This window comes from Podarcis tiliguerta (assembly GCF_965153285.1).
Source record: "Podarcis tiliguerta genome assembly, chromosome: Z".
NCBI lineage: Eukaryota > Metazoa > Chordata > Lepidosauria > Squamata > Lacertidae > Podarcis > Podarcis tiliguerta.
Window position 1 is genome coordinate 22,772,224 of NC_139553.1, and position 25,355 is coordinate 22,797,578.

Consider the following 25,355-nt stretch of genomic DNA (forward strand, 5'->3'; position numbering starts at 1 on the left):
AGAGGCTGCATGGCTACTCCTGATTCGGATGTTATGGAGATACAGAGCTGCATGCCATCAGCATACTGATGACACTTTCTTCCACATCCCTAATGGCCGTTCTCAAAAGCTTCATATAGATGATAAATAGGGGGACAAAATGATACCCCATAACATAAATGCCAACTGGCCAATGAACAGTCCTGCAGGTGGGACTGCAACTGCTGTTAAACATTCATCTCACAGGGGGATGTCGCGGTTGGAGGTATCAAAAGCTGAGAAAATATCAGGCAAAAGAAGCAAGGTTGTAGTCCCCTTGTCCCTCTCCTGAGAAGAGAGATCATCCACCAGAGTGACCAAGGCTGACTCGGTGTCAAAACCAGGTCTGAAACCAGATTGAAATAGGTTTGGACAATAAGTTTCATCCAAGAATGCCTGGAGCTGCCCTGCACAGCCCTTTCAATCACCTTCCCAAGAAATGTTGTTATTAGCAACCGTGATGATGTTTAGGTGCCTACTAAAGACATGTTTGTTTAGTAAGGCTATCCCAGAGGTGTAACTCAGTCATTTATGTAAAATCACTTTTATATTTGATGAAATAGTTTGGTTGTTTCTAGAGTTTGTGTGGCTGGTTTTATCACTTTAGAGTTTGCTGAATCAATTTCACTAGAGCTTGTGTTATGTGCTTTATGGTGTGAAGCAGTCTATAAATTTAACCACATAGCAGCCAATAGGGTGGAGTAGAGCTGCTCTCCCCACACCAGTGTCACTGCAGTTTGCTTAGATGGGCTGGGGCAGGACAGTGGCAAGCAGAAGCAATGCAGTGCTCCTGCTGCTGCATCATCCAGAGCCTCGGTCTTATTCACACTTGTCTTTTGCTCCACTCTTTCTAGGCAGGTCTGCACTGAAAGGTTTGTATTTGAGTGCCCCCCCCCTTGAGCTTTCCCTGTGAAAACCTGCTCTTTAAAGCTGAATTGGAGCAAATGTCAATCTACAGAAAACCCGAACTGACATTTGCTCTGATTCAGCTTTAAAGAGCAGGTTTCCACAGGCATGGCTCCAGGGCAAAAACCCCAACACCACTCAGACACAGAGCTTTTACAGCTTGAAAGAGCGGGGCAATAGGTAAATGTGGTTAAGCCTTCAATCATATAGGCAACCTGTGCTCATCTAGGAATTATGCAGGGGTGTGGGTGGTGCTGTGGTCTAAACTACAGAGCCTAGGGCTTGCCGATCAGAAGGTTGGGGGTTTGAATCCCTGTGACGGGGTGAGCTCCCGTTGCTCGGACCCAGCTCCTGCGAACCTAGCAGTTCGAAAGCACATCAAAGTGGAAGTAGATAAATAGGTACTGCTCCGGCGGGAAGGGAAACGGCGTTTCTGTGCGCTCCTCTCGTTTTGCCAGAAGCGACTTAGTCATGCTGGCCACATGACCCGGAAGCTGTCTGCGGACAAACGTCGGCTCCCTCGGCCAGTAAAGCAAGATGAGCTCCGCAACCCAAGAGTTGTTCACAACTGGGCTTAACTGTCAGGGGTCCTTTACCTTTACCTTTACCACAAGGGCAACACTATGGCTCCACCCCACCACACCAGCCACTACTGGTAACATATGGCAATCCCAAATGTATGATGCAATATCACTGCACTCCTGAGTGTTCTCACTCCAGTTCCAGGGAAGAGGTGCAAGGAAACTCAGAGCACAATGATGCCACATGTCACACTTCTGTATTGCTAGATGTTTCTGGGAAAAGAGAAGGAGAAGAGGTAAGGCTGCAGTATCTGGTGGTAGCTGTACAAACTCCCTAACATCTGACTCTTGCCTACAACTACTCTGCTTTCTATCCAGAGTTCGGTAATGATTTTGGGAGTCTTCTTATTGATTTCAGCCAGTCTGATAGCAAGACTGTTTTCTCTTAAGGACAATCCAGTTCGATGAACACTAAAAATAACACAAGCAAAGGGAGAAAAGAACCTAAGCCTGCACTTTGAACCTTCCCAAGCAACTCTTTGAATCAAGCATACTGAATTATTTTGACATGTTGCACGGATACTAATCCTCATGTAAGTCATCAAATGGACTGGCGCGAGGGCTTGGCTGGGCAAGAGTCCCAAAGCAATTCAGAGCTCATTAGCAGCACCATTATTTTAAAATGTCACCTTGATCTAAAAGCAAAGACAGATGTTACCATTAAAGTGTTTCAGTTAAAAACTATCTCCCTTTATGAAGCAGCTTGCAGAACAAAATGAGAAAAGATAGATGTCACCAATGAGAAAAGATGCAAGCTCTTGTTTGGAAATTGATAGGTATTCATAACTATAGGTGCCAAATAGTGAAAGAAACCCAACAACCATTCAGTTCAGGCTTGGCCAGCTTGTTGGGTCTCTCTCCCCCACCACAAGCTATTTCAACAGGCTTCTGTTTTAACGTTGCCTTTTTGGCAATGACACCAACTGAGAGGCTCACCTGTGCCCACACCAATGTACTTTCAGCAAAGACCTGTTTAAGAATCCAAGAAGGAGCCCTGTTGGATCACACCATCTAGTCCAGCTTTTGTCATTACAGTAGCCAACCAGATGCCTATGAGAAGCCTGCAATGGGACATGAGCGTAATGCTCTCTTGCCATTTGTGAATCCTAGCAACTGGTATCCAGAGGTACACTGCTACCAACAGTGGAGGTGGATGGCAGTCATCATGGCTATCAGCCAATGGATAGTCTTGCACAGTGCCCAGGCTTGCGTCCTGGGGAGGTCATTTCAGTGCTGCTAGCGCAGTGGTTTGACTTTACCTCCAGAAGCACACTCCATTGTCTCTTGAAACAGATGGATGCTGACAAAAAAAGTGGGCAGCGGGATAGAGAGGTGTTTCTTACCTGACCTTCTGGTGGATGGTTCACTGCTGCTTTCCAAGAGAGAGACTGGGAGGAGCAAGGAAGCACAGAGATGCATTGTGGGGAAGAAAGCATTTGGCCCAAGCTTACCTCATGCAATCTTTTTTCTTTCTTGACTGACACCTCATCAAATGTTTTCACACTGAGTGGTCGATTCTTGGGGTTAATACTGAAAACAAGGAGAATGAGAGATTCAGTCATGGACTTTTAGTTCTTTATTGTGTGGTGGAAAGATGAAAACAACAGCTGCATTTAGCTTTCAGGCACATGTGTACTGAATCGTCTTTGTTGAGCCACGGCACAATCACAACACAAGGAGAATGCTGGAGCCGGTCCCCAAAAACTTAGGACTCACCTGTGCAGTTGCTGTGTGGCCCCAACAAAGTTGTTCTAGCGCCTAGCCTCAGTTGCATGGAATATGGAAATAACAGCCACCAGCCCCAAAAATAGTTTGGAGGTAAAATTAGAAAGAAAGAAAAAATCTCCACAGCCTACCCTCTCTCTTTCAGGTTTCTGTCATGCTCTAAATTAAAATTAAAATGCAGCTCCCTTCAATGAATGGATAGAAGGTATGTACAAACTCACAACACATGAAAAAATTGCCTATAAATGTAGACTTCCCATGGATAAATTTAATGATATTTGGAATTAATTTCTATAAATGCTGTATTAGGTTAAATGTAGGTTAACTACAATAACAATCTTGTAATGTTTATAAGTTCTGTTTTTGTTTCGTATTGTATATGGTTGTTATCTTTCCCCCCGTTTTCGCTTTCCCTCCTTTTTTCATGTTTTATTTTATCCTGTGCACTTAACAATCACATACACATTACCTTTTATATTTCAATAAAGAATATAAATATATTAACAAACAAGCAAACAAAGGGGTCAAAAAACAGAACCCAGAACAGGGCTATGCAGGCAACATAACTATGAATACAGGAGAATGATACATTATGGAGGATGAAGGAAGTAGACAGCAAATGGCATGACTGTTATGGAAGGGGCAAAAATGACCCCTCCAGAAAACCAAGTCAGCAGGGGAGAGGGGAGGTTCTATCACCCACTGTATTCCTGAAAATATCCCTTTATTGTCTCCTACATCAGAGTCAGGAACCTCAGGTCTAATAGCCAAATGTGGTCTTCCAACTCTATTCTCTATTCTCTATTCCCTTAGGATTCTCCCTTGGCTGCACCTCTCACTAGTCTTGCTCTGGCCTGAAAAAGGTTCTCCATCTGCACCTTGCCATCTTCTTTAAGAAGAAGTACAATTGTTACCAAGAGATGCATTGCTGTCCCCCTAACTCACAGCCATGTCCTCCTGCAATGGAGCCACTGCCTCTGCTTGCCTGTGATAATGTTGCCTTTTTGCTGGTAAAGATATATAGATGCTGTATTATCTATTTGCTGGGATTCCGCAGGCTACCCCGGACCTCTTACATGAATCTCTTGTTTCCGACCCGGAACAGCAAACAAAACCACTGGCTTTACCCTCCTGTTAGCAAAAGCTTAGAAACAGCAGCAGCCATCTCCCAACTCCCAAAGAGAAGGACGAATCATTATGATTGTTTTACAAAACCCATTTCCTTACTAGGCTTCCAGTGTACTCCAGCGATGAAAACCCTTCTTCACATTCTCTTCAAGGATGCTGATTTTGGGTTTGGAATCTCCATCTGGGCACAACGTAATGTTCAGTGGGATGTAGTCTTTTCCATCCTACATATTTCATAATCAAGAAGAAAACAAGGGATTCATTTTTCTTACTTGGCTTCAGACATTAGTGACTGTCACATTCTGCTGAGTTGGTCTCTAGCAGGTTGCCTATCCCAGAGACCCTCTAGAGTTTTGCTTCTTTCTTTCATTTTTCTATGAAACTACTGTGAATGTATTGGCAATGCAGCAGCACGATGGTGTAGGGCTTTTGACTGGCCTTTCGTCTCTGAGGTGATCTAAGGATACCTAGTGAGCTGAGATTTAGTCTTGGGTCTCCCAGCTCAAAGCCTTGATCAGGAAGACAAAAATAACAAATTTGACACTCACTTTCAGTAGCTAAAAAGATCTGCTCATCTCTGTCATTTGGCATTTCCTATAACAATTTTCAAGGCAAATATTAGCAGAACTGGAGCACCCTCTTGCACATTTTAATGTTATGCCCTCAGTTCTCCTTGATGGAAGATTTAAGGAGTTACCTTATATTAACAGGTTATGTCCCTGTGGTTCAGACCTAAATGATACAGTAATCCATGGTTTATTGTTTTGCAATTTTAACACCAAATAGTTGATCAATCCACTAATCACTTTGAATCTTGGAAGACTGGTGGAAATGTTTATCTTCTTCTTTCTGATACAAATAAGTTAATTACAGAAATGGTAATTAAATTTCTGCTAAGTGCAATGATGATACAAGTAAAAATATTTTCCAAATAAATGAAATCTTTTTCCAAAAAGCACACACAAACCCTGCCCTGAGAGATTTGATAATTCTGCAATTCTATTATGGTATGTTTTATTGTGAAATCTGGATCAATAAAATGAGTTATGATCACTTATATATCTATTTATTTAGGTAATTTATACATTGCCACATACAGTGGTACCTCGGGATGCGAACAGGTTCCATTCTGGAGCCCCGTTCACATCCCAAACAGAATGCAAGACGTGACAGCGCATCTGTGCGTGAGCGGGTCTCATTTCGCCGCTTTCGCGCATGACGTCATTTTGACCGTCTGCACATGTGTGAGCGGTGAAACCCGGAAGTAATGTGCTCTGTTACTTCTGGGTCGCCGCGGACTGAAAGCCGAAAGCGCTCAATCTGAAGTGTATTTATCCCGAGGTATGACTGTACTTTGAAAATGGCTCAAGGCAGTTTACAGCATTGTAAAAAAATCATCAAAAATACAAAACATATTTTTTAAAGTTCATGTTGTAAAGCAGCACAGAAGAATTAGATAACATCCTCCTAAACATCATTATATAAATCTAAAAGAACTAACATAGTAACTACTAAAAGATCAAAATACAGAAACACAGCAAAGATACCTAGTCATCTCTTATGCCCCTTTTCAATGTGTTAGTTTCGTTGAGTATTCTTTACATAGCCATACCCATATCCTCCAAGGGGGTCAAAATAAAGGAGCTAGACCAGGCCTTGCCAACTACCAGATCACAAGAAGCACCTAGTTTTTCGAGGAGGAAAACAAGAAAAAAAAATTCTGAATCTCTGAAGCCAGAACAGCAAGAGGGATCGCTGTGCAGTGAAAGCAGCAATCCCTCTTGCTGTTCTGGTTTCTGGGATAGCTGTGCAGCCTGCATTCGCTCCATAAGACGCACACACATTTCCCCTTACTTTTTAGGAGGGAAAAAGTGCGTCTTATAGAGCAAAAAATGCGGTCAGTGCCCCTGGACGGTTTTTGACAACAGCTCTCATCAGCCCAAGCCAGGGCACAAGGCTGATGGAAGTTACGGTCAAAAACATCTGGAAGGCACCAGGATGGTGCAGGCTGTGTTAGATGGGCTTCCCAAAAGACATGTCTCAGGATACCTGCACATCAGTGTTGCTACATTTTTTTCTAAGGAGCTCAAGGTGGGGCACATAGTTCTCCCCCTCATTTAATCCCCACAACAACCCTGTGAGGTAGGCTAGGCTGAGAGGCAGCAACAGGCCCAGGATCTCTATTCCGTTTCAGTTTGATTATGTATTTTGTGTTCTCATTTTGTATTTTTATGTTGTGAACCTTTCTGCGTTATTTGGATGAAGGGTGGTATGCAAATTTAATAAATAATAGCAATAACAATGGCTCAGTGGGGATTTGAACCCTGGTCCCCCCAAGTCCTAGTTTGGTCCTCTAACTACTACATCACCCCATGAAGACCCTTTTCAATTCTGCCATCCCCCTCTTCACCTACTTTTATTTTTCTTGTTCCTTAACATCATCTTTTCTTTCTTGTTCTCCTTGGCTATGTTTGGAATTCACAAATTATACTCCCCACCCCCACATGGCAAACTAGGTCTCCATCAACTGAGCTTCACTGATTTGTTTCGCCAAGTGAAAAGGGAGAACTGAAAACCAAGATACTGAAGGTTACATAACAGCTCTGCTCCAAAAGCAGAAATAAAAGGTTGATCAAGCTATTGTGAAGCAGGCAATTATGTAATTGCCTTTGTGGGACACAAAGCCTTTTATGTTAAAGCCCTTGAAAGCAATGATGAGTTTAGGACACCGGATATATGTCTGTGTCCAAAGCTACATATCTAAGGAGAAACAAGGTAGTCACTTTCTGGATGCTGAAAACTAATTAAAAATATGCATATTGTTTATCTAGGGAGACAAATTAGGCTTTCAATGATTGGACATGATTTTTTTTGCTGGTCATGCATGGCTACAACTGGATCTGTGAGCATGAGATATATTGTTCCCATTCAACATTTGCTCTGTATTTTCCGCTATGATGCAACCTTTAACAAACTTGTTTAATGTAAGGTCCCATATTTCAGCAAAAGCACACAAGCTCTGCACACATTGATTCAACTTGAAACAAGATAGATTTCCCTGAACTTTACCTGTTGAACATTTGCCTGGAGCAAGTCTCCTAAACGTTCCACAAGTTCGGAGAAGGTGGGCCTCTCTGTCGGCACTCCATGCCAGCAATCCAGCATGGTCTTGTAGCTACAAGAAAAGAGAATTGAGCTTTAAACATCAACAGTTCTTATTCACTTGTGATGTTATCTTTTCTTTTCTCTTCCTGTCACCATCTGAAAGCTGGTATAAGGGCTTGTCCAGACTTCCTTTTGTGCCACGCTTTCAACGTCTGTGTCCAAGAATGGTTTTTTGTTTTGTTCCGCTGCTTTCCCCAGACTGCAGACCTGGGTGATGCTTTTCTAGAGCAGATTACCAAAGATTCAGAAAGGAGTGGTACAGTAGTAATGGGAAACTTCAACTACCCAAATATATTTTGGATGACAGGTCCAATGATATTACATTGGCCGTGGCAAAGTTTCTTCCAGAAGTTAAAAGAAACGAAGATCATCATGCTTGAGACATAACAAAATGATGGCCTCGGTTTCTCTCTCTTCTGTGACTGGCTGTCTTAACTGTATTTTGTTCTGAAATTGTTCTATGGGTCTTTGGACTGCAATAAAGATTTATTTATCTGTTGGAACTCAAACTCTGCCAAAAATGTAAAGCCCAACAAATTCCTCAACTGCTTCAATAGCAATTTCATTTCCTAGAAGGTGGAAGAAGCAACAAAGGGGAAATCTATCTTGGATCTGGTCCTCACCAACAGGGAGGAACAGATCAACAAAGTGGAAGTACAGGGAATCTTGGGAGGAAGTGATCATGTCCTCTTTGGTTTCATGATACAGAGACAAGGGAAAGCTGAGTGTAGTCAGACATGCACTATGGACTATAAGAAGGTCAATTTCAAAAAGCTGAAGTTATTACTGGGTGAGATACCATGATCAGAAATACTCAAGGAGAAAGGAGTCTAAGATGGATGCTAATTTCTTAAAAGTGAAATACCGAAGACACAAAAGCAGACAATTCCAAGAAAGAAAAAGTGGGAGGCATCTAAAGAAACCAGTATAATTGCATAAGGAGCTCACAGATGAGTGGAGATTTAAGAAGGGCATGTCTAGGGAATGGATAAATGGAAAAGAATGAAAGGAAGCGTATACATGAGTAGCCAGCACTTGCAGGCAGAAGTTCAGGCAGGCTAAAGTGCAGAATGAACTCAGGCTTGCAAGAGAGGTTAAAAATATATATAAAAGGTTTCTTTGGCTATGTTTGAGGAGAGAGGAAGAATAAGCAAGTAGTAGGTCCTTTGGATGGAGAAGAGGGAGAAATGCTATTGGGGGACAGAGAGAAGCCAGAGCAGCTCAGCACCTCCTTTGTCTCTTTTGTCACTTCCAGAAAAGCAGTTCCCAACCTGATGATAACAAAATTAATGATGCAAGGAGGGAGCTGCAGCCGAAGATAGGAAAAGAAGCGGTAAGGGAACACCTAGCTACTTTAAATGAATTCAGATCTCCAGGGCCTGATGAGCTTCACTCAAGGTACTAATGGAGCATGCAGATATAATCTCAGAGCCTCTGTCTATAATCTTTGAGAATAGCTGGAGAACAGAAAAGGTCCCTGTGAGCAAATGTCACCCACATCTTCAAAAAGGAAGTTTGGTAATAAGGCATACACTTTGCATGTAGAAGATACTAGGTTCAACCTCTGTCATCCCAGGTAGGGCTGGGAAAGACTCCTGCCTGAAATCCTGAGTAGCTTCTGTCAGTCATAGTAGACAATACTGAGTTTGATGAACCAATAGGCTCACATGGTGTAAGGTAGCTTCCCATGTTAACCTCTTTAAAATGATGCATTGCGGGTTAAGATCATGATTAGGCCTGGGTGATGTATTAATACATTGTCCTGGACCGGTCTGAAGGCCTTCACCTGGTAGTATATCACTGATGGGGCTTGCCTGCTTCGTCCCTGTGCTGGGCGCTGTCGCTGTCGGGAACTGAGGCAGTTTCACCCCACTGCCTTGCAGGGCTGGGGCTGAATGATGCTCCTTTTCAACATGGCTATGTTTAGCTGGTGATACATCACAATGTTGAAAAGCTGTTATCACTCAGCCCTAGTCATGACTGCCCACATTCTAGAAAGCTGAACCACTGAAAGGTAAGCTGACATCTTGGTATTTATGAGAGAAGACTGGTTACTACATTCTTCCCTTTTTATCACTCTTAAAAGCCAAATGCTTGTATGAATTGGTCCTAAGGTCATTTGTATGAATGAATGAATGAATGAACACATCTTCCCAATTTCATAGTAAATTACAGTACTTTTACACGGTATAACTGTGTCCACATAAATGTTTTTAATGGAAAAAAATCCCACTTGTCCATTTAAAAGCAACTTGCATCCCACTTGTTTTTAGAACATCTAAGGGAGGAACCCCCTCCCCCCCGAATGGTAAAGAATAGATATAATTTCCTAACCACTGCTTTTGGACTAGGTGTTGGGTGAAACAGCTGTTCAGAGTACATTACCCAGCCAGCAGCTCTGCAAGGCAAAAATCCACACAGTACTTGAAGAAGAAGGGAGAGGGTAAGGCAGGCACATTAAACATTCCAGAAGGAAGAGGAACAAAGAGGCACATATGCTGAAGCACATTAATACATAATGCTGTCCATTAGCAAAATTAATTGATATGATTCATGCATTTCATCTCCTACAGGGTCAATATAGCAGTACACAAGAGTGACCAAGGAAGACATGTGAATCACAATGGGGGGATTGGAAGTCATGTTGGAATTTGTAATGTGTGAACTCAATCTTTTTTTTGTATTGAGTGTTGATCATTTTGTTGATTGTTGTGTGTAATAATAATAATAATAATAATAATAATAATAATTTATTATTTATACCCCGCCCATCTGGCTGAGTTTCCCCAGCCACTCTGGGCGGCTCCCAATCGAGTGTTAAAAACAATACAGTATTGTGTGTTTTTTGTACTTTTTTTAAATAAAAAAATTAAAGAATTTAAAAAGAAAAAAAAAGAAAAAAAAAGAAAGACATGCGAGATGAAATTACATTTCTGGAGTTGAATATTCTGGTGATCTCATCCTTGTCCCTTCCTTGAGGCGTCGACAGAAGTCCTCATCAATCTGCACACCTGGATATGGTGTCGCTCCTGTAGACACAAACACAGAGCCAGAGAGACAGTTAATGTTCTGCCAGGTGCCTTAAGCAGGACCTGCATCTCCTGCAAGAAGGAAAGCCCTTCCTTGATGCAACACCATCTAGCATCCCTACAAAGAAATCAGAATGGATGCTAACTAAATAGCCAACATGGACCAATATCCTTAGGAACAGATAATGAAGAAAGCTCAATAAACTGGTCATCTGGAAGCACCCTGAAACGGAAATCTCCACTTATCATTATGGCTTAGAATTATTGATAGACAAATTATTTTTAAGCTGTCTAAGCTGGTTGCCATCACCAAATGTGGTGGCACTGAATTGCAGAAAAAGGAGATAAGGTAAGGAGATTTGTGACCTACATACTATTATGTATAGAAAGGATGGGCTCATAAGTGGGACCAGCCAGTATCCACTGTCCAGATGGATTTCCCCTGAAAATCTATGGCCTGGGACTAGGTAAAGAAATGTCATGAGATGGTTGCCTGCAGGTGATTCAGTTCCTCTTAGTTATGCATAGATGCGAAGTCAATGCAGACATCTCCTTGCAGCGATCAAGCAAAACTATTATGTGACTTCAGCTCCTTAAAAGACTCGGTCAAGAGCAAAAGTTTAAGGCAAGATAGGCTCAAGCTCTTATTTCATGAACGGCTGATGGGATAAAAAGAAATGTGAAATGTACTGGATAGAAAATGTCTAGAGAGAAACCACCTCAGCCCGCTGCTTGCACCTTGTTCTCTTTTGAAGACCCTGCAGGAGCCTTGCCTCCAGTAATGACAGCTGAACTAATATGACAAGGAAACCGAAAAGAACACAAATAAATCACCCTGACTAATACAACTGTCAGGGCAAAGAAAGTAAGTGTGCAATGGAGCTGAGCAGCTCTCTAATAGACCTTGATTTCCTCAGAGCGGGGTGGGGGTGAGGAAGTATATTCCACTTCAGAATTGCAAGTGTTGGGAAAAACATGACTCTTTTCAACTATGCTTCAGGTTTTATCTCCCTTTTTGTTTTTGTTTTGTTTTTTACAGGATGCCCATAAAACTGCTGGCTTGAGACAGCCTGAAGGCAGAAAACGAAGGGAAACCAGGCCTTCTTCCTCTTCATTCATTCATTCTTGCATATGTACATTTTATTACATTTACATCCTGCCTTTCTTCAGCTTTGGAACTCAAGGAAGCCTAAATGTGGTTCTTAGTTTGTGTCCTCCATCCAGGTGCTGACCAGACCTTGACCTGCTTAGCCTCAGGTGCCTTAAGTTACTATTTGACTATAAGCATCTACAGGACAAAAGAGCAAAAGAAGCCACCACTGGATCACGACGAGGAGGATATCATCTAGCTCACCATACTGTTTCCCACAGTGGTCTAACCCAGTGCTCCCAAAGTCACCCCAATCCTGAAGCTTACCTATCTACTGTATGTGAAAAAACATGCTTTGGGGATTTAGAACTAGACAAAATATCTGTGCTGTATGTAGTTATTGCTAATTCATACAATCCTTCTGACATGTCAGGAAGTGAACCTGAAGCAACTCCTTGAGCTGTCACTGCACACCTGGTAAATCTTAAGTCCACCTCAAATCAAACAGCAACCAGGATTGCCCCAACCCTTTGATTACATTGCATTGTAAAATGTTAACCAACTACTTGCCAACTTTTCAAACAATTTATTGATCGCTTAAATGTATATTATAACTGCTTCTTCAATGCTGGACGGGCGTTAATATAACTTAGTGTTTCAGAAAACAACAGATAATGTTCTGTGTGTGAGTTCCCTGGAATCATGCCTGGAATCATGCCTCCTGAAAGCTTGAGTTATTATAAAAGTTAATAGAAGAATTAATTCCGCTCTAACTCTGTAAGCTTCCCAATTCCTTTATTTCCCAGAGGGCTGTGGGATGTAACGTTCTTTTCATAATCTGGCCTCCCTGAAGCCTGAAGAATCATTTGGAAGAACATGTAATCCGGTTTTAACATAGGAGATTTAAAGGAATCTGAATGGGAGTCCAAGTTTTGAAGAATCTCTGTACACTTTACATTCCATGCTCAATTTCCTGTTTTTGTCTATCTCTGGCCTGACAGCTTTCACTGGCTGCTTGGGAGCAAAGTAAGTAATGCAGGAACAAGGAGGAATGAATGAGAACCCAGGCCAGAGAACAACTGTTCCTTAAAACTGTTTGGATAACCTGGGGGTTGTCGCTTCAGCCACGGTATGCAAAGATGTGTTCCAATTGCTAAGGAGGCTTTTATGAAAACAATGTTGACAGAAGTTGGAAAATCCCTTTTGGGTGTATAAGAATATTTAAAATATGAATGTAATCAAACATAGAGGATATAGATAATATATCCTTAGGGTTTGGTGCTCCTTTGCACTTCCTCCTTTCCTCTTTGACTACCTCCAACTCCACATTCCTTGTATCAGTTTTAATCATAGGTCAGTGTCACGTCTGCACTACTTAATAAATGCTATTCCAAACCTTCAAACGGTTTGGCATAGCATTTATTTTGACTGCTTGCGGGGCAGCAGGCACAAAGCATAGTCGTCTCAGAAAAAAAGTGGTACGTGTGTGCAGAAGTGATGCCTTTTACTATCTGAATTTTTTATTTAATATAGGCAGTGGAGTGGAGGAGCCCCGTAAAAGAGGTAATTTTGGAAGCCCAAACATGCCCTGTAACAAAGGCAAACAAGCCTTCATGTTCTGGTTCTTAATGATCTGTAAAAAAAATTTTATGTAAGTGAGTTCCATCACTGACACAGCTCCTCAATTAAATATTTATTGCATGAACTGTAGATAGGAGAGTGCCAAAACACAGAAATGCCTGGCTGATTTTTATCAACACATTGCTTTGGAAGAAAAACTTGCTTTTCAACTGCAGCCACAGAAAAGGAAATGGGACTCTAATCCTGGGTCACACAACAAGGTAATCAGAAATTGTGCTGTGACCAGAATGGGATGCAACCCAGTGCTGATAGATCAGCCCGTTGTCTCAATGGAGCAGTTTGGGTTGGCAGTAGGGATGCACGAATCTGTCATTTTTAGTTTTTCCCCCATTACTCATTTTTCCAGACTTAGATTCTGTTCTCCACATTTCCACATCTGTTTGCAATCTTTTTATATATATAAAAGAAGCCCCATGAAAATTCAGTGATTTTCTCCTATTATGCACATTTCTGTATGCAACTTTCCCTCATGCGCATATTTTTGCAATATACCCAATATACTCTGTTCCCAAAGAGAGTAAGTACAAGTTGGATTCCTGAGCAGAAGAGACTATTATGATTGACTATGCTCCTGGGAGCAAAGTATACAGTGGTACCTCGGGTTACATACGCTTCAGGTTACAGACTCCACTAACCCAGAAATAGTGCCTTGGGCTAAGAACTTTGCTTCTGGATGAGAACAGAAATTGTGCAGCAGTGGGAGGCCCCATTAGCTAAAGTGGCACCTCAGGTTAAGAACAGTTTCAGGTTAAGAACGGCTCTCCAGAATGAATTAAGTTCTTAACCTGAGGTACCACTGTACAACGTAATGGACGTGAATAAAGGGAAAGTCAGCAGAAGACATGTGGTTCATTTACCTAGACTACTTTGCTTAGGTATTCCACAACCTTTGTGTGGTCTTGGTCATTTTCAGTTGCAATAATTAAACCATCTACATTGCCAAAACTTAACAAAATTATTCATTTTTGCACTTGGTGTACAAGCCCCTGTCTGTGTGATGCTGTGTGTAACCCCAGCTGTATAGTTTCTCATTCCATGCTGTAGCAGCTTGTTCTGAGCCACCAAGCCCCTTCTGAAATTTGCATACTACTAGATGTGCTTCCTTTGGTTTGATAAAACCAAATCTTCTGAGATCTAGCCATGCAAAAATGTGGTTTTAATGTTTCACCTCCATTTGTTTAGAAACAGTGATGCTGAAAAGCAGGCTAGCACCCCCCCCCCCGCCCTAATGTCTCAGACTTCTCCAGATGTTTTGGACTACAACTCCTATCAGGCAGTCTGGAAATTGGAGCCCAAAACATTTGGAGGGCACCAAGTTGAGGGAAAGCTGAATATTGTAACTAAGTCTAAGCTGAGAAATAGAAACTGGCATTCTTTTCCAAGTTCCACAGCCTGATGAAGCATTTGGACAAAAATAACTGCTTTGTTGTTATTCAGATTCTTTCTAATGGATCAGCCTGAATACTTGCAACTGTAGATTGTTATTCATGAAACCCTCTGCAGACTAATTTAGTTTTCCTGCTCTCTACTCAAAATGCCTAAGGTTTGTTCCACTGCATACTGGGATAAAGAAGCAACAATCCACATCCCTTTCCAAAAATGTAAGCGATTTGATCTAGGGATTAGCAAAATCTGTCAATTTCAATTTCTCCCACTTTCTCATTTGTCCACTCTTCAGTTCAGTTCTCCACATTTCCACACCAGTTTGTGAATTTTTAAATCAACAAGTTGCCATGAAAATGAAGCAGCATTTTAGTGTGAATTTCTCTTAATATACACCATTTTTGTTATTCAATTTTGCCTAATACATTAATTTTTGCAAAGCAACATTTAGTGATGTCTGCATTTTTATGCACACTTGATCTTAGTATATGCATGTTTGCACACATTACTTGGCAGGTGAACTGCATTGCAAAATTGAGAGAAGTGCAAATTTCAAGCGGCATTGTGTTTTGGTTTGCATATTGCACTGGCAAGCGTGAATTAGGTTGGTTTGCCATTAAATGAAAACAATCAAATTCTCTCCCCACCCCATCCTTACTTTTGCCTTTCTAGAAAGCCTTACCTCTTAAAAAATGCACATGGGCATGAATGGAGAATGAATAATCATTCCAAACATTCTGTGGCTTGCATGAGTGGCACAGTCAGGGAGAAAAAAACATCTCTTTCTCCTTCTGGCAAAAGAACATGCAAAGTCCGGCATAACTGACTGCATTTCTGTGACAGGGCTTCAGCCAACCTGTGGGCCCTGTGGTGTTTTGTTTTTCAAATGGTCAGCATTTTGGAAAGAATTCTTCTAGGATCAAATATCTGCAGCATTCATCCTCTCTCCCCTCCTTGTTGTGGGAGTTCTTATATTGCTAGTGGTGGGCAGATGAGCCATCTGTGGCAGGAGCCGCAGCAAGCAACTCTTTGAGCTGTGTGGTCCCTGAGTTGAACCCGCTCGGCCTGTGGGAAAATACCATTTGACAGGAAGGTTTTCTGCTCCATCAAAATAGCTTTAATCCACAGAAGCCACGATTAAGAGTTTTCCACAACGTCTCCTGGTTTGAACTGCTGCAAATGTCAGTTCCAGCTTTGAAAGCATTTGTTGTGGGCCAAAATGTCTATCAGCCACATCAAGAAAAATCATCTGAAATCAACCTCTGGCTTAAGAAGAGTGTATAATAAAAAATCGGCTTTTTTTAAAAGGATTTTGGCTTCAAACCAATTCAGAGATTGGCAAAGCTACTCACTGAGCCCTCACAGACTGCCTCATGGAAAGTAGGAAAGCTGCATCATATCACCTCAGACCACTTATCCATCAAGCTCTGTATGGCATATTATGACTGGCAGAAATTCTCCAGGGTCAGGAAGGGCTCTTGCCCATCAGCTGCTCACACCTCTGCTTATGCCCTGCCTAGAGAAAAAGTGAAATTACAGAAAACCAGGCAGAGGGTCTTCTCGGTAGTGGCTCCCGCACTGTGGAACACCCTCCCATCAATGTCAAGGAAATAAACAGCTATCTGACTTTTAGAAGACATCTGAAGGCAGCCCTGTATAGGGATGTTTTTAATGTTTGATGTTTTATTATGCTTTTATATTTGGTGGAAGCTGCCCAGAGTAGCTGGGGACCCAATCAGATGGACGGCATATAAATAAAGTTATGATGATGATGATGATGATGATGATGATCCCTTCTGAAACCCTACCCATAGAAATGTTTGGCTGCAGCAACTTTGACTTGTTACTGAGGTGCTCAGCTTTGCTTTCACTTTACACCTATATATCCCTGATCACTGTGACTCCTAAATATTTGCTCTGTATGCGTGACTCTGCCAAGCAAGGGCTTGTGCACACTAGAGGATGTGAACAGTGCTGCATGCCAGTCGTTTTCATGAACAGGAGGTGAGATTGCTTTCATGGCATATGGAGGTGTAAGCACTGTGGATAGATGCAAATTTCCTTGTTCTGCTGTGGATGCTGTTATTTAACAAATTTATAAACTGCTTCATTGGGTGCTGCTGTGGGTTAAACCACAGAGCCTAGGACTTGCTGATCAGAAGGTTGGCAGTTCGAATCCCCGCGACGGGGTGAGCTCCCGTTCCTTGGTCCCTGCTCCTGCCAACCTAGCAGTTCGAAAGCACGTCAAAGTGCAAGTAGATAAATAGGTACCGCTCCGGCGGGGAGGTAAACGGCGTTTCTGTGCGCTGCTCTGGTTTGCCAGAAGCGACTTAGTCATGCTGGTCACATGACTCGGAAGCTGTACGCCGGCTCCCTAGGCCAATAAAGTGAGATGAGCGCCGCAACCCCAGAGTTGGCCACGACTGGACCTAATGGTCAGGGGCCCCTTTAAAAAGGTAAAGGTACCCCTGCCCGTACAGGCCAGTCTTGTCAGACTCTAGGGTTGTGCACTCATCTCACTCTATAGGCCGGGAGCCAGCGCTGTCCGCAGACACTTCCGGGTCACGTGACCAGCGTGACAAGCTGCATCTGGCGAGCCAGGGCAGCACACGGAATGCCGTTTACCTTCCCGCTGGTAAGCGGTCCCTATTTATCTACTTGCACCCGGGGGTGCTTTTGAACTGCTAGGTTGGCAGGCGCTGGGACCGAACGACAGGAGTGCACCCCGCCGCGGGGATTCGAACCGCCGACCATGCGATCGGCAAGTCCTAGGTGCTGAGGTTTTACCCACAGCGCCACCCGGCCCTTTACCTTTACCTTATAAACTGCTTCATTGTCTGAGGCCATCAAAGTAGTATACAGGATTAAAAGGGAATTCAATAAAGATTTTTTTAAAAAAAATTAAAAGCACCCCTACACATCTATACTTAATATTTCATAAATGAGTTGGTCACACCTCAGTGAAAAACTTCTTAAATAAAGCTGTCTTTAGCAGGTGCCTAAACATCTATTTTCAGCTGTTGTCTAATTTTCAGATGGCTGGAATGGCAACTCTAGAAGTCTGGTTTCTAGGAGAAACCAAGCACATCACTAGGACATGTGGTACTCTCAGCACAGCTCCATCTAAGGGCTGCTGACTCCTTTTGAATATAGCCACCACAGGCATGCTGCCCTTCAGTAGTCCTGACAAGTACAAGCTTTGTAAGAGAACACCTCAGTACCTACTGGTAATGTAGACAACCACCGTTAGCACCGAAAAAGAATTAGGAACCCTTCATGCAGATTTGCACACAGAACTCCAATAGTAACTCAGTAATATTAAATCATCCCTGTATTGTTACTCTCTATTAACAAATATCCTACTCTCATTCTTCATCTGAAATGTATTTTGCACAGCATTCAGTCCATTTAAAATAAAACACAATAAAAGTAAGCACAACCTTACCTAGAGAAAATATTTCCCACAGCAACACACCAAAAGACCAAACATCGCTCTGAGTGGTGTAAATTTTGTCAAAAATAGCTTCTGGAGCCATCCATTTCAGAGGAAGTCTCGCCTACAAAATGAAGAAAGCAAAAGGAGACTAGTGTTAACAATATTTACATTTGTCCAGACAGAGGTGGATTTAGGGGAGCAAGAACAGTTTGGTCATACTGGGCGTGGAGCCTCAAGGGTGCCACAGTGGGCGCTGAAACTATGATACAGAATGGAAGGCAAGAGATGGGGAGATTTTGGCATTGCGGTGAAATTTGATACCCCAAGAGCCACCACTAGTCCAGATGCAGGGAAGTAATAGTGCCACTCTATTCTGCATTAGTCAGACTCCACTGGGAGTGCTGTGTCTAGTTCTAGTTTAAGAAGAATGTTGACGAGCTAGAAAGTGCAGAGGAGGGCGACCAAAATTATAAGGGTATGGAAACCTTATAAGGAACAGTTGAGGGACTTGGGTATGTTTAGGCTGGAGAAGAGAAGATTGAGAGGTGATAGGACAGCTGTCTTCAAACATCTGAAGGGCTGTAACATGGAAGATAGAACAGGCTTGTTTTCTCCTGCTCCAGAGGGTAGGACCTGAACGATTGGATTCAAGTTACAAGGAGGGAGATTCTGACTAAACATTTGGAAGAACTTTCTGACAGAGCTGCTTGACAGTGGAATGGACTTCTTTGGAAGGTGGTGGACTCTCCTTTGATGGAGGTTTTTAAGCAGAGATTGGGTGGCCATCTGTCAGGGATTCTTTAGCCGTAATTCCTGTGGGAGCTGAACTAGGTGACCCTTGGAGTCCCTTCCAACTCTACCGTTCTAGGATTCTAGGATTTATCAACTTGTATATACAGTGGTACCCCGCAAGACGAATGCCTCGGAAGACGAAAAACCCGCTAGACGAAAGGGTTTTTCATTTTCTGAGGTGCTTCGCAAGACGGATTTTCCAAAGGGCTTGCTTCGCTAGACGAAACAGCCCTGCCTCTCCTGTCATGGCGACGGTCGCACGCTCGCTTCCCCGCTCCTCCGGCTCCCTCCCACCTTCCTGCTGACGGCTCCTCCGGCTCCCTCCCATCTTCCGGCCGACCTTCCAACCTTCCGGCTGCCTCGCGCCCCTGCCCACCGCCCTCGTGCGCTCCCCTCAGGAGCCGTTGCCGCCAGCAGCCAGCGCTGCAACCGGAGTCGCGCTCCTGAGCCCCGCAGCCCTCCAGCAGCTGCGTCGCGCAGTGTCCACAAGGCGTGGGTGAGTCTAAGGACCGGCTGCGGCAGCTGCCCTGCTTCTCCCCACCCCTCCCCACCATGGTGCTTCGCAAGACGAAAAAACTTGCTCTACGAAAAAACTCGCGGAACGAATTAATTTCGTTCTTGCGAGGCACCACTGTATCCATATCCTATCCCACTGACTTATTTGTTTCAGTCTGCTTAAAAGGGTGGACCACACATGATTCTGCATGCCTACAAGACTTACGTCCCCTTTCCGCACATAGTCAGGATCTTTGTAAATATCTCTGGCCAATCCAAAGTCACAGATCTTCACCACATTGTTTTCAGACAGCAGAATGTTCCTGGCTGCCAGATCCCTGTGAATGCACTGGAGGAAAGGACAAATGAAATAAGAAAATATTTTTAAAATTTATTTTATTTCATTTTGTTTTATTTATTATTTTATACCCCCATTGCAAGAGCTGAACTTCAACAACTTATTAAAATATTAAAGGGCATTTTTTTAAAATAAAAAAGTTTGTAAATAACGAAGCAAGTCACTGGAGAATGGAATCAGAATCAAAAATATTATTGAATCCCTCAAGATCAGATGTGTTTTCCTTTTATATTTTTCTTCAGAAAGACTATTGCTAAAATATACCAATGTACAACATTACTCCTAAGCCACACATTCCTCAGATATTTACACTTTCTTTACATCTTATACCTTACTATATGCTCAACTTCTACTTTGAATCCTAACATATACATATATCAAAATAACATATAATCTTTTATTCAAACCCATGTTTTTCAGATAAACTGATCTGCCATAACTAAACGGTTCAAATCTTTCTACCATACATAGAAAGGACACTGTCAATCTGATTATTTATACCTGATTTCATACCTTGTGCAATAATACTGCCTTCTATTAATAATTACACATTCAGCTGCTTTGCCTCTGTTAAATGGAAAATGTCGGGCTAAATGGACCTTAGTTGGATTAGTTGAATCTTCTTCTTATTCAGCAAGGAAGATCCTACAACTTTGATTACATTTCCATATGCATGTGAAAGTGATTCTTGCATTAGTGAGGACTTATAAGACTGGGGTGTGCTTATCAACTGATCCACGGTTCTTAATAAAGATCCTATGGGAGAAACCCACCGACTTCTCACTCAATGTCTTTAACAGCAAAGGGGTTTTAAGCAGGACTTACTTTCCTGGAGGCCAAGAACTCCATGCCTTTGGCGACCTGGAAGCTGTAGCAAATCAAGTCCTCCAAGGTCAGGGCGCGCTTGTAGAGATCTTCAACATCTAAGAGAGACCAAGGAGCAATCTGAGCAACGCACATCAAATCACAGGGTCAATCCATGGATTCAGAGCAGTAGAGGGAATTGCTCTCAGGATTAGTCCTAGCCAGAAGCACTCCCACAAGAGGAGCGCACTGTGGCAATACCCCTTCAGCCCAAGGACTCCTGCTTGGAAGTACTAGGGCTATCAGGGTCTCCCCTGCTCTGCTAGAATCAATGATTTCTAAAACAGGCTGAGTCTACAGGAAGAGGCTCCCATCATCAGGTGTGAATATTACAACTGCAATAGTGGCAAAACTCCCATTAAAGTTCAGTCTGAGGATAACAAGTGCTGAAGCAACAGCTGAGCTTTGCTGTTAAGGAGCTGTCCAGGGTAGCACTGAAGACTTAAGTCTCTACTACAGAGGCCCACCTAGCAGTTCGAAAGCACGTCAAAGCACAATTAGATAAATAGGTACCGCTCCGGCGGGAAGGTAAACAGCGTTTCTGTGTGCTGCTCTGCTTCATCAGAAGTGGCTTAGTCATGCTGGCCACATGACCCGGAAGCTGTCTGCAGACAAACGCCGGCTCCTATAGAGCAAGATGAGCACGCAACCCCAGAGTCCACGACTGGACCTAACGGTCAGGGGTATCATTACCTTTTTACAGAGGCTATGGCTCCAAACACATCCTAAGCATAGCTGTCAACATTTCCCTTTCTAAAAGGGAAATTCACTTTTTCCGAATAGGATTTCCCTTAAAAAAAGGGAAAAGTTGACAGCTATGAATTCCGAAGACACATGAAGGAGCCCTAGAAGCAACCACAACAGAAAGCTTCAATCTTGACATCTTGTGGTAGAGGATCCACGATTGACACAGCAGCTCCTTTTTTATGAAAAATGTCAAAGTAGCTTCCTGGGACTGCCAATTTAAATGGGAAAGCAGCTCTTCAAGGGGGAACGTTCAGCACTCTTCGATTTATTTTAAAAATACAACTAAAGGGGTTATAGTACAGGTATACAAATTAATGAATATGACAGAGACAGTAGATAGGGAGAACTGTTCTCTATAATACTAGAATATTGGGGGCAGAGGGTGGTTAATGAACCTGAGCTCCTTTGGGAAAATGGTGGGTTATAAATGCAAGAAACAATCAAATAAATAAGCAATATATTTACCTTCCTCTTCTTCCTCTGAGTCTGTGTAACTCTTGTCTTCAATGAATCCTGAGCTTGCAGAGCTTCCTGTGCTTGCCACGCTCTCCAGGCGCCTCTTGATCAGTTCTGTTAAATCACTGATGTATGCTTCCAGCTCTTTCTCTGCAGGGTCTGGATTTTCCTGAGGCTGGAGGAAAGAAAGACCCAAAGAAGCTCTTTTCTCTCTGTCCATCTCCATTCCCAGCAGTCATCACACCCTAATGTAGCTGGATCAATACATGTTCCTGCCATTTTGCAGCTCATAGTTAAACTATGCAGCTGGCTTCCACAGGAGGGAGTGATAGCAATAGGTGGTTTCAATAGATGATTGGACAAATGCATGCAGGAGGTTAATACTCCTGATGGCTACCAGCCACTATGGCTATGCTCTTCCTCTACAGGTGGGAGGCAGCAATGCTTCTGAACACCAGCTACTGGATACTACAAGATAGGAGAGCACTCTTATGCTCGAATCTTGCTTGCCACCTTCCCATTGGGACACTGGGCTTGGGTCCTGTTTGCAGGTTTCCAATAACTATCTGGTTGGCCACTGTGAGAACAGGTTGCTGGACTAGATGAGTCACTGATCTGATCCAGCAAGCTTTTCATTGGTTCTTATGCCTGAGGTGGTTTCAGGGGGGGGGGGGGCTTGAGCAAGACACCATTCATGGGCCCATTCCCTCCATGAGTCTACCTCCTCAGTCCAGGGGGGCCTTGCCAGTGGCCCTCTGCTGGGTGTGGGGCCTCAAGCTGGGCTTTGACACCAGCCCTGTTGAGGTGGAACAGTAAATAGCAACCCATCCCACAGTCAAAGTGATTCAAGGCTGGTTATGGTCTTTCTCCCTGGAAAATAATCATAGCTAAACCACAATAATAAATTAAATCAGCTAGCTATCTCATCCCCTTTCATGACACTCAAATTCTTCAGTGAGTTGGTGCTCTCTCTCTAATGGTACAGTGAGACCCTAAAAAGAAATCTACTCTCCAAATCACCAGTGAAAAAGCCTGCTTCCACCTTACCAATAATCATCTGACCACAAAACGAGAAACACGGTTCCATTTATTGATCTTTATGCCCTTACTGGGCAAGAGAGGGAAAGCTGGTCTTTCAGATAGCCTAGTCCTGAGTTGTCTATGGTTTTATATGTAAGCAGCAAGACTTCAGAATTGGTCTGGTGTCTAATAGACAGCCAGAGATTTCTGTCAACGTGTGGTAATGCTTATGGAAAGAAGATCATCAGTGCTTTCTATGCACAAATGTGAGATCACTTCGAGCTAATCATAAGCATGTCACCCCCTCCCATAAACTAAAAATAATAAAGAACCCTGTAAACCTGCTGTTACCTTCCCAGCACACTGGACTTGATTTCTTAGAGCAGCGATGGGGAACCTGTAGTTATACAAATGCTGCTGGACACTAGCAGCTATCAACCCCTGGCCATGCTTGCTGAGTCTGATGGGAGCTGGAGTCCAATGGCACCTGGAAGACCAGAGGTGCCCCATCCCTTCATTCTGCTCTTTAGAAATGGGAGTTTCTGTGTGCTTAGAACCATTTTTAAAAAGTGAATGGTTATTTAGTGTGCAGTTCTTTTTCATAAATATGGTTTGATTTAGAGCATAAATGCCACCCCATGGAGGGGGAAAAACCATGGAGACATGCGGCTCAACACTTCTCTTTGTTCTGCATGTTCTAGTCACAGGTCTGGGTTTTCCATGTCTGTGTCTAAGTGTGTCTAAGTGTGTCCTGGTGCTTTCCCCGTGAAAACCCATGTTTTACTGCTGAACAGGAGCAAACAGCAATTTGGTTTTCTGAGGATTGCTATTTACAGTGGTACCTCTGGTTACGAACTTAATTTGTTCTGGAGGTCCGTTCTTGTAACCCGAGGTACCACTGTACTCTGATTCAGCAGTACCACTGTACTCTGATTCAGCAGTATAACACAGGTTTCCCTGGTGAAAATGCCGGTACCAAGAAATAAAACCCTGCTCAGAAGTAGACCTGAGAAACCTGGACCTGAGTTTAGAAAGTGCAGTGCAAATCTCATGCACCCCCTAGTAGATAAGGCTGTGATGGAATCTGAACAATACAAAAAGAATACACATAGCTGATGCTGTCTTAGATGCTGGCAGGGAAACAAATATTAAAGACAGGCTCAGAATTTTATAAGCACTCACATTGGTTCTTCACTCATGATGAGCTTTGCTACTCATGGGACAAACATGCATCCCTTCAGTTTAATCGTGTATGAGGTGGCTGCCTACCTGTTTTGTTTCATTAAGTGATACCTGTACATTGTATTATGAACACATTGAAAGTTCACCTTACATCTCCCTCCCAAAAAACATTCAAAACATTTAAGGCACACTTGCTCTGCAGAAGAAATGGATACTAGTCTTTAGGTGTCCACAAAACCTGCAGAGTCAACTTCTAAGAACTACCTTATAGTGAATCAGACCATTGGTCTATCTATCTATGCAGCTCTCTAGGGTTTCAGAAAGGGATCCTTTCCAGGTCTATCTGGAGAAGCCAGGGATTTAACCTGGGAGCTCCTGCATTCAGATCACATACTTTACCAGTGAGTTGCCTTTACATTCTGAAAAGACACAACCAGCCTTCCCTTCATTTTTCCAGACTTCCCCAGGAGAGAAAAACTTAAGCAGACCTGCAATCAGGCTGCATCTGCTGCTTGGACAGTGTAATCCTATGCACAGATACTTGGGAGAAAGTACCATTGAATTCAATGGTTCTTACTTCAGGAAAACATGCAGAGGACTGCAGCTTCAGAATGCCATGCCTGTCTCCACCCAACCATTCCTAGGGCCTGTTTCTCCTCAGTTTTCCTTCTTTCACTTGGTGTCAGGAAGAGGGCAAAACAGAATTTATCCGGGCTTTTGGTAGGAAACAAACAAATGGCCTTTTAAAGGACAGCCAATTTCATATGCCTCAGAGGCCAGATATTCATCTTACCTTGCATGCGATGAAGTCTCCTCGTTTTCCTCGTAGGTAATTAGACAGATTTCCGTACTTGCAGTATTCTACAATGACCATCAAAGGACCTGCAAAAATGATCAAAGAAAAGTTTCTAACATGACCACATATAAAGGATGTAGGAATCGTCACGTTTAAGAGAACATCCCTGTTGGATTCCTCATGGAAAATGAGATGCAGCTAAAAGAACTACAGATTCAGGGGCAAATGGTGATCTGGTGTAAGGAAGTTACCAGGCTCTAAGTTGGGGTAGGGAATCTTTTTCAGACCAAGGCCCAGATCAAGAAATGCCCAAACCTCTTCAGGCCACGTAGAAAGGAGATGGGGAGAAGAGGTAAGATGCCAAGGGATATGGCAAGCCTTTCTTGTTCACGCTGCCTGCCTCACACCAGAAATTGTTCCCAAGTTCTTGCTGGGGTTTTTTGGGAGGGGGGCAGAGCCCAGTTTCATTATATTTTTCCTGCTGCCTACCCCACAGAAGGGTCCAGGGATTGTTCCTAAGTTCTTGAGCATGGTGGGGGGAGC

At 43.0% G+C, this 25,355-nt stretch overlaps 2 protein-coding genes across 9 annotated transcripts in view; one reads left to right on the forward strand and one right to left on the reverse strand.

Moving 5' to 3' along the window:
• Positions 1-25,355, forward strand: part of LOC310669944 (craniofacial development protein 2-like) — a gene marked incomplete at its 3' end in the record, with an annotated part of 710,849 nt that overhangs the window by 188,595 nt on the left and 496,899 nt on the right. The window lies entirely within an intron of this gene.
• The window catches only part of LOC310669435 (vascular endothelial growth factor receptor kdr-like), a 231,540-nt gene that overhangs the window by 18,117 nt on the left and 188,068 nt on the right, over positions 1-25,355 (reverse strand). For all 8 annotated transcript variants that reach the window (XM_083423419.1, XM_083423417.1, XM_083423424.1 and 5 more), the window contains 9 exons: positions 24,810-24,898; positions 21,824-21,989; positions 20,573-20,670; positions 19,616-19,738; positions 18,112-18,223; positions 10,453-10,552; positions 7,428-7,533; positions 4,458-4,582; positions 2,957-3,035 (listed from right to left, as the gene is read on the reverse strand). In XM_083423419.1, the coding sequence (XP_083279545.1) occupies positions 2,957-3,035; positions 4,458-4,582; positions 7,428-7,533; positions 10,453-10,552; positions 18,112-18,223; positions 19,616-19,738; positions 20,573-20,670; positions 21,824-21,989; positions 24,810-24,898 (998 nt within the window). The remainder of the gene's footprint in view (positions 1-2,956; positions 3,036-4,457; positions 4,583-7,427; positions 7,534-10,452; positions 10,553-18,111; positions 18,224-19,615; positions 19,739-20,572; positions 20,671-21,823; positions 21,990-24,809; positions 24,899-25,355) is intronic.